This window comes from Dendrobates tinctorius, unplaced genomic scaffold (genome assembly GCF_039654945.1).
Source record: "Dendrobates tinctorius isolate UK_male_01 unplaced genomic scaffold, ASM3965494v1 ptg000070l, whole genome shotgun sequence".
Taxonomy (NCBI): Eukaryota; Metazoa; Chordata; class Amphibia; order Anura; family Dendrobatidae; genus Dendrobates; species Dendrobates tinctorius.
In genome coordinates, this window is record NW_027361738.1 from 81,040,112 (window position 1) to 81,053,230 (window position 13,119).

At 42.2% G+C, this 13,119-nt stretch overlaps 1 protein-coding gene across 9 annotated transcripts in view; it reads left to right on the forward strand.

The window, feature by feature from the left end:
• AKAP9 (A-kinase anchoring protein 9) overlaps positions 1 to 13,119 on the forward strand; it is a 234,048-nt gene that overhangs the window by 112,938 nt on the left and 107,991 nt on the right. For all 9 annotated transcript variants that reach the window (XM_073581981.1, XM_073581974.1, XM_073581976.1 and 6 more), the window contains one exon: positions 6,165 to 6,373. In XM_073581981.1, the coding sequence (XP_073438082.1) occupies positions 6,165 to 6,373 (209 nt within the window). The remainder of the gene's footprint in view (positions 1 to 6,164; positions 6,374 to 13,119) is intronic.

Genomic DNA, 13,119 nt, shown 5'->3' on the forward strand with positions numbered 1-13,119 from the left:
AAGTGCAAAGTGCTTAATCCAAAAACAAGAGGGTGAAAAGGGGAGAATAATAGAGGGTATGTACCTTTAAGGAACGCTGTTGAATGAGCTACACAGACCCGACGTACGTTTCGGAATGAATCCTTCGTCAACGTACGTCGGGTCTGTGTAGCTCATTCAACAGTGTTCCTTAAAGGTATATACCCTCTATTATTCTCCCCTTTTCACACTCTTGTTTTTGGATTAAGCACTTTGCACTTTATATTATTATATTTGTTCCCATTTTATTGTTGTTGGTTCAATTATACTACCACATGTTTTTATGCACGGATATATGTTTGAGCCTAGATCGGCTCTGTACACTTTATGCCACTCTTTAAAGGGCAAATATATAGAGGGACAAATTATAGGTTGTTTATTAATGAGGAACGCTGTGTTGTATTAACCTATACAGGTGTATATATAATTTGAATATATTTCTTGAGCACACATTGCTTTTTTATATGCATTTGTATTACTATTACTTAATAAAGGTATTTTAATTTCATACATGTTTTATGACTTTTTTACTATATATATATATATATATATATATATATATATATATATATATATATATATATATATATATATATATTTTATTTAATTTTTATATTTTGACCACAATTTCGGGTTTTTCTTTTTGGTTCGGTATACACTTCTCTTCCTCTGGTAAGATTTCAATACAAGCTGGACCTTGTCAGTGCGATTCACATTTACCTCTCTAGGAAAGTCCCATTCCAGCGGTCCTATTCTCTTTTCATTCTCCTCGAATGAGTTCGTAGAGGCCTTCCAACTTCCAAAGATACTATTGCTCGTTGGATGTGGTCCGCTATTCTGGAAGCGTATTTTCCTTGCACCCCTACAGAACAACAAAAGGGGTCAAACATTGTGTCACTTTCATTATTTACCAGGCTTGGCGCCATACATATCGTTGTGGCTTTTTTTTGGTACTACAACTCGGTCCTGGTGACTTAGAGGACCCATCACCAGATCAAAATGGTGCATTCTTAGTCTTATTTTGTCTTTTATTTTGTTTTTTACCAGGGCTGTGGAGTCGGTAAGCCACAGTTGCGACTCCGACTCCTGGATTTTATCAGGCTCCGACTCCGGCTCCGACTCCGGCTCCGACTCCTTCATAAATGGCCAATTCATAACAACAAATTTACTGTTGTAAAATATTAAACATCGTGCTTATTCAGTTTCTCACCATCATATAAGTAATCAGACCACTTAGAGCAAAAACTACATTTATTAGAATACAATTAGAATATAGCAAATAACTTTTATAAACTTTTATAAACTGTAAGTAAATATGCAATAAACACTTTTATGCAGTTAATAAGAAGAAATCTATAAATTTGTCCTCAGAAAAAGTATTGCCTCTGTCAGATCCTCCTTCATGGATGCCCTCAAATCTGATCTAATTATTTTGAGAGCAGAGAACAACCTCTCTACACTAACTTGTGTTGGTGGCAAAGCAGTAACCACTCGGGCAACATCTCTGACAATGTCAGGATACAGAGGAATCGCTTGTTGCACTGTTATTTTTGATGAACGGTCAAATTTCTCAATTTCTTTTAGTGCACATGAAAAATTCTGCTGAAATGTACTGGCTGTGTTCCTTGATGGGGATGACTCTTCTTCTATGCGGGAACGCTTTGCACGGTCCTTGTGATCCAAATATTTTTCGAAATTAAATTCTTCATCAGTTGATGATGAGGGTGAAGATGTGGCAGGACGACCAAATTCTTCTTGTTCCTCCTGACTGTTCTGCAACCCTTTCATCCTTACTGCTATTTCAAACAGAGCTTCTTTTCCTTTACTTAGCTGTTGATCATCTAGAAGAATCCGATGCATTGGGTCTACATAAACAGCTGCCAAAAGAATGTTATTTTGTAATAGTAGCTCCTCTCTCTGTTTCATTGATGTAGCAATGCCACTTGCAATTAACCCTCCTCTTTGGGACAGGCGAAACATCAGGTTCTTCCACTCCTTTAAGAAAATACCTGGAGTTAAGTCCTCTGCTTGTAATTTTTTAGTCACTGTAAATGGGTGCTCTAGCAATTTTTCCAGCTCAGTCACCTGATTCCACTGACTTTCATTTAGCGTCAGTTGAGGGTTAGCCATGTCTACAAGAAAGGTTTTCAGTTCAACCAAGCGCTGAATCATTAAGTAAGTACTGCCCCATCGTGTGGCTTGATCAATAATTGCCCCTTTTCCAGCACGTCTCTTCAAAATTGAGTCAACTTTAGGGGTTCTGGCAACAGTAGCCAATTTTCTCACCTTGCCAATCAGTGCAGCAACATGTCCTTCTTGCAGACTTTCTCTTATAGCCAGCTGTAGCGTATGCACAAAACAGCGCATGTGATGAATGAAAGAACATATTGACACAGTTTCAACAAGATCATCTAAACTATCATGTTGCTGTTCATCTGAAGCAACTTCAGTTTGCTCCTCAGTTACACTACTGTGTTCCTCTATTTCAAACATTTCTGTGTCTGTGGACTCAGAATGTTCTTCTAGCTGCTGGTCACCATCATTACTCTCATTCATTAGCTTAATAGTACTTATCATATTTGAAGCATTGTCATTTACGGCAGAAAGAACTTGCTCTTTTTTAAGTTCATAGTCTTGCAGAACCTTTTCCACCAAGACCTGGAGAAACTCACTGGTGTGATGAGCTTTGGTGTCTTTTACTGCCAATGTCTTGGTAACTATTTCATTTTTGTCACAAACAAATCGGACATTGATGGCAAAATAGTTCACTCTGTGACGTGTGCAGGCGTCCATTTTAAGAAACAGAAAGCGTCCCTTGAGAGTTTTTTTAAGTTCTTCCTTTTGTTTAAAAGCTTCTACGATTACTAATTTTCTAATACTCTCTCTCCAGAGAAACACCAAGCTTGCGGGCCATTTCCCCATTCATACACATAAAAGCTGGTCGTGAAAATAATTAAATAGGCATACTATCCTTTACAACAAGCTCTATGATCTGTTTTTTTAAATGTATCTACTGTCATTGTCACAGTAACTTTGTCACTGACAAAATATCTTGCAACTGATGGCTGCAAAGTTCTCTGCTCCTTTGTTTGGCTGGAAGAGCTGGGCACTGGTTCATTGGTTTGGATGCAGTCTTTCTCATCCACTGCTTTCAGTACTTCTGGATGAAAGCGCTGTAAATGTCTCTTTAGATTAGAAGCTCTGGTTGGAGCATTTTTATCTTTGCCTGAATATGCACTCATCTTGGCTTCACAGCATTTGTTTTCGTCTGGATCATTTGTCATACACTGACAGACATAATGTTTTCTATCTTGAGTGATGGTGAAATGTTCAAATACAGCTGATTTAATGTGATGCTTCTTTGGCATTCAGGTTTTTAATTCTGCTTTCACAATCCAAATGACAATTGTTTTTCCTAAAAACAATTGTACAAAATTATTGCCAGGTCGTACAACTGATATAGTGGTCAGTAATACTGTTATTATTCCTCATGTACTCACAGTTAACTGATGCAAAGTTTGTTGAAAGGATAATACTTCTTACAGTCTTCCTCTTCTGAGTAGCAGGCAGCTGTGAGATGCTTGGAAGACGCACACCTAGTATGATCTAGTCTAGAGGAGGAGCTTTACTACTAAGAATTTGCAACTCATTTTCACTTTCAGTTTCATACATTGTAAGTAGGGGGGTTGGGGCAGCATGAGGTTAACCAAGTATAAGATTAGATAAGGGCAGTGGAGAACAGTGACACACAAGAAGTAAGAAATCTCTCTATCTCCAGTAGAACTGCTTATCACTGTTGTTCATAGTTTGATAGAACTTATATATTTAAGTAACATTTATAAAATTCATATGAAAGTTCAATTATGAAATATTAATACATTTTTTTTTAAAGCTGGAGTCGGAGTCGGTACATTTCTACCGACTCCGACCAAAACTAACTCCGACTCCACGACTCCGACTCCACAGCCCTGGTTTTTACCAAAAGGGTGGAGCTCACAGGATCCTCTGGGGTGTGTCTTTAGTCTACTCTGCATTATTACCATACGAGCAGCGCTCCATTAAAATAGACCATAAAAATAGGCACAAAAGCCCCATGTAAAATTACTCAAGGGAACGGCAGTAATAAAATAAGACTAAAGCTGGACACTTTTGACCATGCATCATGTCCTCTTTAAACGGACTCAGCTACAGTACCAGGCACGACCACAACTATATCTACAGTCACAGCTGAAAAAAAAACCTAAAAAACATTTATAGTTTTAGAAACAAGTAAGCAAGGACATCATAAATGTCATGAGTTGGAATACACTTCCAACTATAGCTTTTTTTGCATTTTGCTTTAACATTTATTGCGCTAATTATGTCTAGGTTCAGCAGCTCCAATTTCACCTCTACGCTGGGAGAAAAACCAGTGATGTTTTTGAACGTGGCTTTAGTCTTCAGCCATGACACTAAAACAGAGAACGGTTCTGGTGTCAGTTTTCCTTTAAATGATGATAAATTACTGTTTTCCTGCGGTCACCACTAGAGGGAGCTGAAGGCGAAAAATCCATTGAACTCTGTTATAAACCTGTCTGCAGTAAGTTTATCAGCTCCCCCTAGTGGTTACTGCAGAGAGCCTCAATGTTACACTGGGTGATACCTGTTATAATATACTATATGGAGGCCTGATGCTATCGCATCGGGAGGGCGGTGATATCACGATGGGTGCAGGCTTTGCAGCGTTGAGAATCCCCCCCCCCATGTGCTCACCCACCTATCCACTCTCTCTTTCCCCATGTGCTGACTTCTCCCGTCTGTGCTCTCTTCTTTGACCTGTCTACCCCATGTGCTATCCCCCTTGTCTGCTGTCTCTCTCCTTCCTGTGCTGTGTGCTCTCTCCGTTTGAGCTGTCTCTCCCCTGTGCTCTGTCTCTCTCACCCCTGTGTCTGACCGTGTACAGAACATACCACAGCTCCTGGGCAGGGGAGGAAGCAAAAGACAATACTGACATTACAGCAGGAGATCGCAGAGGATACATTTTGTGAGGTAAAATATTGTTTAAGTATTGCAGCAGGCCAGTCATGTATAAACTTAAGACATAACACTAATCTACTTTATTTCAAAAATTCATTAAAAAAGGACCACAGTCCCTATTAAAAGTGCACATGTACAAAAAACACAAACAACAGAAAGACACGCAAACCGCTCTTGAAGATGCGGTAGATAGTAACCCAAACTTAGGACTGGTTTTTCAATCTTATTACCTCAGTATAAATCTCATATCCAGAGACAGTTTTTCTGAATCTCTACTTTATATAGCCTTTCCCGTAATTAAAATAGTTTGGGACTAACAACAACACTCCTCTATAAATTCTAGGGTGTTGTAAACTGTTTATGGTCTGTCCAACATAGAGAGACCAATGTGGTGATTATATATCCGCTTCTACCATCATTGCTCACAATTCTCATAGACAAGTTATAATCTGAGCTAGTTGATCACTTGCTGAAACGTAAAATATTGTTTATAAACAGTCAGTGAAATATTTTACCTCACAAAATGTATCCTCTGTGATCTCCTGCTGTAATGTCAGTATGGTCTTTTGCTTCCTCCCCTGCCCAGGAGATGTGGTATGCTCTGTACACGGTCAGACACAGACCATTTTTAAAATGAACTTTCATTCGTGGGAAAACCGCTTTAATGTGACCGGCTTCCTCTGCCTGTAGACACGTCGCGCATCTGCCACCGGGATCAGCCGAATGATTCACTGCACCTGCGCGGAATTCGCGCAGGCGCAGTGCGACTGTGTTCCGCTGGTGGTACCGCGCAAGAGGCTGCATGAGTGCTTAAGTGTGATTGTGTTTGTGTGTTGCCTACGGCGTATAGAGTGTGTGTGTGTGGTGTGACGGTGTTCCGCTGGTGGTACCGCGCAATAGGTTGGTACCAGCAGCAGTTTCCATATTGAGACCCCCATCACTTCGGTGTCCCAATATGGCGGTCGGTGAACTTCCTCCGCTTGGAATTCTGGGATGTGGTGACATCTGGACAGAACAGGAAATTAAAACATTACAAGGCAATTATATAAATAGATAATCTTTGCTTTTGTGTTTTTCCTCGTAGCCTGTTATCATCCTAATTATTTGTGCCTTGTAATTTATTTTTATAGGAAAAGCCTGAAGAGAACCAATAAACACCTACTGAAGATTCTACTGGAGGTTGTGAAGACGACAGGAGCCGTAGAGGAGACTATTGGGCGCCATGTTGTCGGCTTGCTGGACAAATCTGGAAGACGTCAGTCTACTTCCAAAGTGCACGTGTGGAGCGCTGAATCCGAAGACCGTGAAGTGGCGTCTCCTTCCTCCATCACCGTAACTGGTATGGGTTACGTTTTTATTACGAGATTTTACACTAGAAATTGCACTTTTCCGTCATCCACATGCCACTGCCTTCCCTAAATTAATGGTTGGAGAGCCACAAAGAATAATTTTTGGCGTCAGCATCAGTGATGTAATTTGGTTGATCCAGGCGTCGGCGGTGTGGGGAGGAGGTGGCACCCATGGGGAGGCTGAATCACTACCTCCTTGCTAGTGCGAGGGAGGAAGGGCTGGCATTTGCCCATTTCGTTGTTGCGGTGGTTTTAGATCTCAGGGACAGGACACTATAGACCCCGTTCTGTCCCCGTAGGATAATGATTGACAGGTGATAAATTGGAGCTCACAGCACACATTTGCGAGTATACACCTATGGGATCATAAACTATAATGGTGCCGACAGCGAACGTTTGCTCTGTCGTGCATCAATTTCGGGAGTGTATGCCTACTGGAGGCGGACACGGTAACGTAGTAGACTGCATCTGGGTGTCCATCTCCAGTAGGCGTACACTCCCGAAATTTGAAATTGAGGCACAGCAGAGCACACGTTTGCTGTCGACACCATTATAGTCTATGGGCGCATACGTCCAAATCCCTTTTTTTTTTTTTTTTTTTTTTTTGTTGGGAGGATTCAGACTCAAGCCTCAACGGGGCCAACAAATGTGAAAGTACCCTGCGAAACTTAATAAATTAATTTACATTGATCAACTGCACAGTTAGCCCCCTGAAGGCATCCTGTGGTTCCTGGCACCAAGATGATGGCAGGAGACGCTTTATATCCCGTAAGTTCCTCGGTGCGGTATCGGATAGTTTTCCCAGCCCATCCTGCAGATGATCGATTGGAAATATGCTAGTTATGCAAATTGTCTCTTCAGAGAAGAAGAGGACTAGAGTTCTAGTGCCACCTATTGGAAGTAGCGCTCCTAAAAGTCAATGTCGACCCTTTAACGAGCCTTGCCATATGACTTAGGATAAAAGCCACTCTCTTTGTCACGTTTCTGTACAGTTCCTGTGGTGTGGCCGGGGGCGTTAAGGAATCCTGCTGCTGCCGTAATGGGGGGGGGGTATAATGGGTGTGTACAATATTGGGTGTCACATCCACATGGTGCCATGACGCAAGGTTACCCAGCACACCGCCTCCACCGACTCATCTTCTTACCATTGTGCCCTGTCTTACTCAGGTAAGTGACGCACCTACACCCGACAATCCACATGATGGAATAGATATGACCAGACGACTTCTTCTTTTGCCCTGTGGTCCTGTACTGATGCTCAAGTGGACAGGGTTCAGCACGGGCACCGGTATGCTGCTACTCTGCCCCATACATACACCCCATTTGGAAGTTTGCTTTACAGTAGCATTTATTTTGGAATAGACCAGCCATTCCCCACTGCCCATGTGGGCATCCACGAGCCTGGTGGAGGTTAACCGGTTGTCCTTCCTTGGACCACTTTTGGTACCAGTCCACAAGATTTTCTCTGACCCGGTCGTCTATTCCCCAGAGCCTTACACTTTGCCTGTATTTTTTTTTTTTTTTTTCCAGCACATCACAGTCAAGAGCTGAGTTGTCCTTTCTGGGCTGAAGTATGCTCATGCACACCGAGTTATTTCTGGGCATGTTAGGACCTGCCCTGCAGTAATTAGTGACTGACCTTACTACGCCTTGCAATAATGGGATCTGATTTTGGCACCGACCTTGGTGGACACATACAGGAAATTATATTGCGAAAGTTTACATAACTCTCAAGTGAAATGACCTGTAGATCGTTATTGCAGGTGAAGCCTGCAGTGACGTAATCTGTCATGTGCCCTCAAGTTAGAGCCTCGGCACGTAAAGCTACGACTTCTCTTATACTTTCCATGTCAATTCTTCATGATGTACAGTACCTCTGCTTGCTGTCATTGTACAGCTTCAGACCACATGGAATCCTGCCCTGGTTGCGTGGTCTCACATTGATGGCCCCTGTGTCTGCCATTGTATTGCTCCCATCCTGCCGCAGATCACAAGATTTACCATATACTCCAATACAAAAATAATTTACATTAAATTTCAATACAAAAAAAAATAGGGAAAAAAAATTCCCGAAAGGTTTTACTAATTAAAAAAAAATAACAAGTGTAAAACCCTCCACTTATTAAATGGAAAAAATTATAAAAAATAATAATAAATAAATTACTACGTTATTTATCCCACACGGTGAAAAAGAAAATATATACATATGAAAATGCCAGAATTGCTGTTTTTTGCATTTTTTGGGGGGTCACCTTTTTAAAAATAAATAAATAAAAAAAAGATATACGCCAAAGTGGTACCAATAAAAAAAGCGATTGATCACTGCCCAAAATGTCAGCCCTACACTGTAAAAAAAAAAAAAAAGTTAATTCTCCAAATAACAATTAATTTTTTCTTTTGTGAAAGTTTTTTTTTTTTTAATCTACTGGTATAAAAATTTGGTATTTCAAGAACTGTACTCACCCGCAGAACGCAGTGAGCTCTAACACAGTCAAAAATCATTTTTACCGCGCGGTAAAAGCCGTAGAAAGAGCAGCAGAACAAAAGTGTCAAAGTTTTTTTTTGTTTTATTTTATTTTATTTTTTTAGATTTTACCCGCCAATGGTGGGAGCGTTAATGATTTTTCCAAGTACATTAATGCCCGCAGAGCACTTCCAGCCTGATTTGCATGTGACATGATGGGCACATCGGACCTCTACATAAAGGGTATCATTTTTCCTGGGGAGTATAAGTGTCTCTCCAGCCATATACCACTGCTTCCATGTATAAAAACCTGCTGACCATTTCCCTGCTAATAGCATTTTATTAGCTAAGCAGTGAGTTACTGTATTACTCCACCAGCAGGACACGGCATGTTTTTTTTTCCTCTCGGCAAGTACAGGCATGACTAAATAATCATTTTCTTGAGTGATTTCTGCCTCTTGCTCACTGAGCCGACATGAATCACTAATGTGCATCCCGGGAGCCCCATGTTCATCTCTGTGCAGGAACGTTCAGTCCTCCGCGATGATTATCAATACTGGAAACACAGACATCAAGTCATATTTTTCTATTTTTCTCTGTTTTTCCTGATCAAGAAGTTAAATGCTTGTAATAAAAAAAAAAACACTTATTTTCTTTAAAGGGTTACTTTTATCTTTTTAAAGTGATGACCTGTTGCAAGGGCATTCAGAAACCTCAGCACTGGACATGTAGTGAAGTGTGCATCTGGATATGATCTGGGCAGGTGTAAAGAGAATCTGTCACTTGCTATAAATATAATTATTATTTTTTTTTTACTTGGAATAAAAGCCGCTTTTCTCCTGAATCCGGCGATGTTTTTCTTTTGCTCCTGCGCCTCTCCGTTCCTGAGATATGGCCCATCTTCCATGTATATATAAATCTAGTCTTGTTAGCCAAGGGGGCATGTCCTGACAGAAGAGCTGATGGACACGTCCACTTGCCTAACAAGACCAGATTTACATACAGGAAAGAGGAGGCCATATCTGAGGAATGGAGAGGCGCAGGAACTAAAGGAACGTGACCCCGGATTCTGGAGAACAGCGGCATTTACAGAAGGTGAGAAAATTACATATTTATGGTGCGTGACCGATCCCCTTTAAGGGCTCAATATGGAAATTAAATAGAGTTCTCGAGAGAATGAACTGAAACCTAACAAAGAACCAGGAATATCTGTTTAGCCTCTTAGTGTTTTGTGACACGTCTTCTGGCCCAGAACTTGCACCATCTTTGATGCTCAGATTTAAATCCATTATTATTTGCATTTATATTGTGACTAGCTGAAGAGCCCGGCGACTTCCTGGGCATAGTAACTAACTACGGTTACGGTTAGTTAGTGTGCAAAGCTGAGTGTATAACCCCGCCCATGCCGCATAGCCACATTCACTATTATATCCCACATCATCCTGTCAGCCAGAGCTACCGGACTACTACCCCTAATATCCCATACCGTCTCGTCAGCCAGAGCCACCAGACTACTAATATCCCACATCATCCTGTCAGCCAGAGCTACCGGACTCCTCCCCCTAATATCCCACATCATCCCGTCACAGCCGCCAGACTACTACCCCTAATATCCCACATCGTCTCGTCAGCCAGAGCCACCGGACTACTACCACTAATATCCCACATCATCCTGTCAGCCAGAGCCACCGGACTACTACCCCTTATATCCCACATCATCCCGTCACAGCCGCCAGACTACTACCCCTAATATCCCACATCATCCCGTCAGCCAGAGCCACCGGACTACTACCCCTAATATCCCACATCATCCCGTCAGCCAGAGCTACCAGACTACTACCCCTAATATCCCACATCGTCCCATCAGCCAGAGCCACCGGACTACTACCCCTAATATCCCACATCATCCCGTCAGCCAGAGCTACCAGACTACTACCCCTAATATCCCACATCGTCCCATCAGCCAGAGCCACCGGACTACTACCCCTAATATCCCACATCATCCTGTCAGCCAGAGCCACCGGACTACTACCCCTAATATCCCACATCATCCCGTCAGCCAGAGCCACCGGACTACAACTCCTAATATCCCACATCATCCCGTTAGCCAGAGCCACCGGACTACTACCCTTAATATCCCGCATCATCCCGTCAAAGCCAGTAAAAGTAGAATAGTGAAATTGCTCAGAAACATGGTTCACTAAGATCCCAGGTCAACTTGTAATTTGTCCGGCTGAGTTGCTCATGGATGTACAGCATCTGTATGCAGTATAGTATCATATTTAATGGGTTGTTATGGGAAAAGCATTACGTGTTATATGGGTATATTCAGGTGAATTATGGGGAAAGTAGCACTTTAAAAAAACTCACAGCATCAGAGCACAGTAACACATCAATAATGCAGAATTGTCTGTGAGAAAATATTAAATCCACATGACATTTAATATGTGCACTTTCCTACATTCATGTATGTCACTTAATGATATCACACGGGAGGGGGGATTCATTTCTGTCATGTACTCACTGCTCCTTTCTGGGGGGCAGACGATGGCTGGGAGCTTATGTTCCTGGGGATGCTAGATTTCTCCCACCATGACAGTGTCTGCTGAGGTGTTGTCAAGTGGGAAAACTTGCGAATAGCAACCAATCACAGCTCAGCTACTTTTAACCAGCTCTGATGAAATGAGAGATGCTTAGTGATTGGTTGCAAGGAAAACTGTTGGTCATAGCAACTAATCACAGCTTGGCTTCTTTTGAACAGCTCTGGTGAAGTGAAAGATACTTCGTGATTGTTTAGTGACACACACACATTGATTTTTATATATAGAGATTTGCAATAAGTGAAAACCTGCGAATCGTGTATAAGATCAGTGCAAGTTGTAAAGAAGGGCCGCCAATGCCATAATGGGAGGGGGAGATGTCATGCACGACGCTGACCCTTTATTGGCACGATGGAGAGTTATTATAGTGGTGCCCACTGGGTGATCTCTTAGGCTGGGGTGAGACGGCGACTTTGACTTCGTCACAGAGATTGCTGTATGTTGCTGCTACTTCGCAATGTAATGCAGGTAAATGGGAGTCACGTTGTTAACCCCTAGGGTACTAGGACCTTGACTAGCAAGATGACAAATCCAAAGAATTAACACCCATCAATTTAGCATGACCCCTTCCACCATTAATTGTCATATATTCTTATTCAGAGCATGTAAGCAAAGTGTGCTAAGGAGCGCTGTGTGTAATTCTTACCTTGTGCACTATGTGGCGCTGCACTCACAGATATGGTTTCTGAATACCTCCACTACACCCAAACTTACTATATTATATGTACAGTGTATATACAGTCTATATGTGTGGTTATAGAAGTGCTTATGCTCAAAATATAAAAGTATAAAAAAGCGTAATATTATACAATATTATGTATTTTTTTTAGATTTTGAAGATAAGCACTTATCACAGTAACTGTTTGTAATCTACCGCTGAAATATTTTGAAATATTTACCAGTATCAATAACATTGATACGGGATTTCTAGTATTTCCTAAGCAGATCTAGTGTCAGTATGGTGCCTTCCCCCTTTCCCCCAGCAGTATCGGGGGCAGTATGGAGCCTTTCCCGTTTCTCCCAAAAGTATCGGGGGCAGTATGGAGCCTTTCCCCCAGCAGTATCAGCGGCATTATGGAGCCTTTCCAGTTTCTCCCAGAAGTATCAGTGGCTGTATGGTGCCTTTTCCCCAGCAGTATCAGCAGCAGTATGGTGCCTTCCCACTTTCACCCAGCAGTATCAGCGGCAGTATGGTACCTTTCCCCAGCAGTATCAGCAGCAGTATGGTCCCTTCCCACTTTTCCCCAGCAGTATCAGCAGCAGTATGGTGCCTTTCCCCAGCAGTATCAGCGGCAGTATGGTGCCTTCCCACTTTCCTCCAGCAGTATCAGCGGCAGTATGGTACTTTTCCCCAGCAGTATCAGCAGCAGTATGGTACCTTTCCCCAGCAGTATCAGCAGCAGTATGGTGCCTTTCCCCCAGTAGTATCAGCAGCAGTATGGTCCCTTCCCACTTTTGCCCAGCAGTATCCGCAGCAGTATGGTGCCTTTCCCCAGCAGTATCAGCGGCAGTATGGTGCCTTCCCACTTTCCTCCAGCAGTATCAGCGGCAGTATGGTACTTTTCCCCAGCAGTATCAGCAGCAGTATGGTGCCTTCCCACTTTCACCCAGCAGTATCAGCGGCAGTATGGTACCTTTCCCCAGCAGTATCAGCAGCAGTATGGTCCCTTCC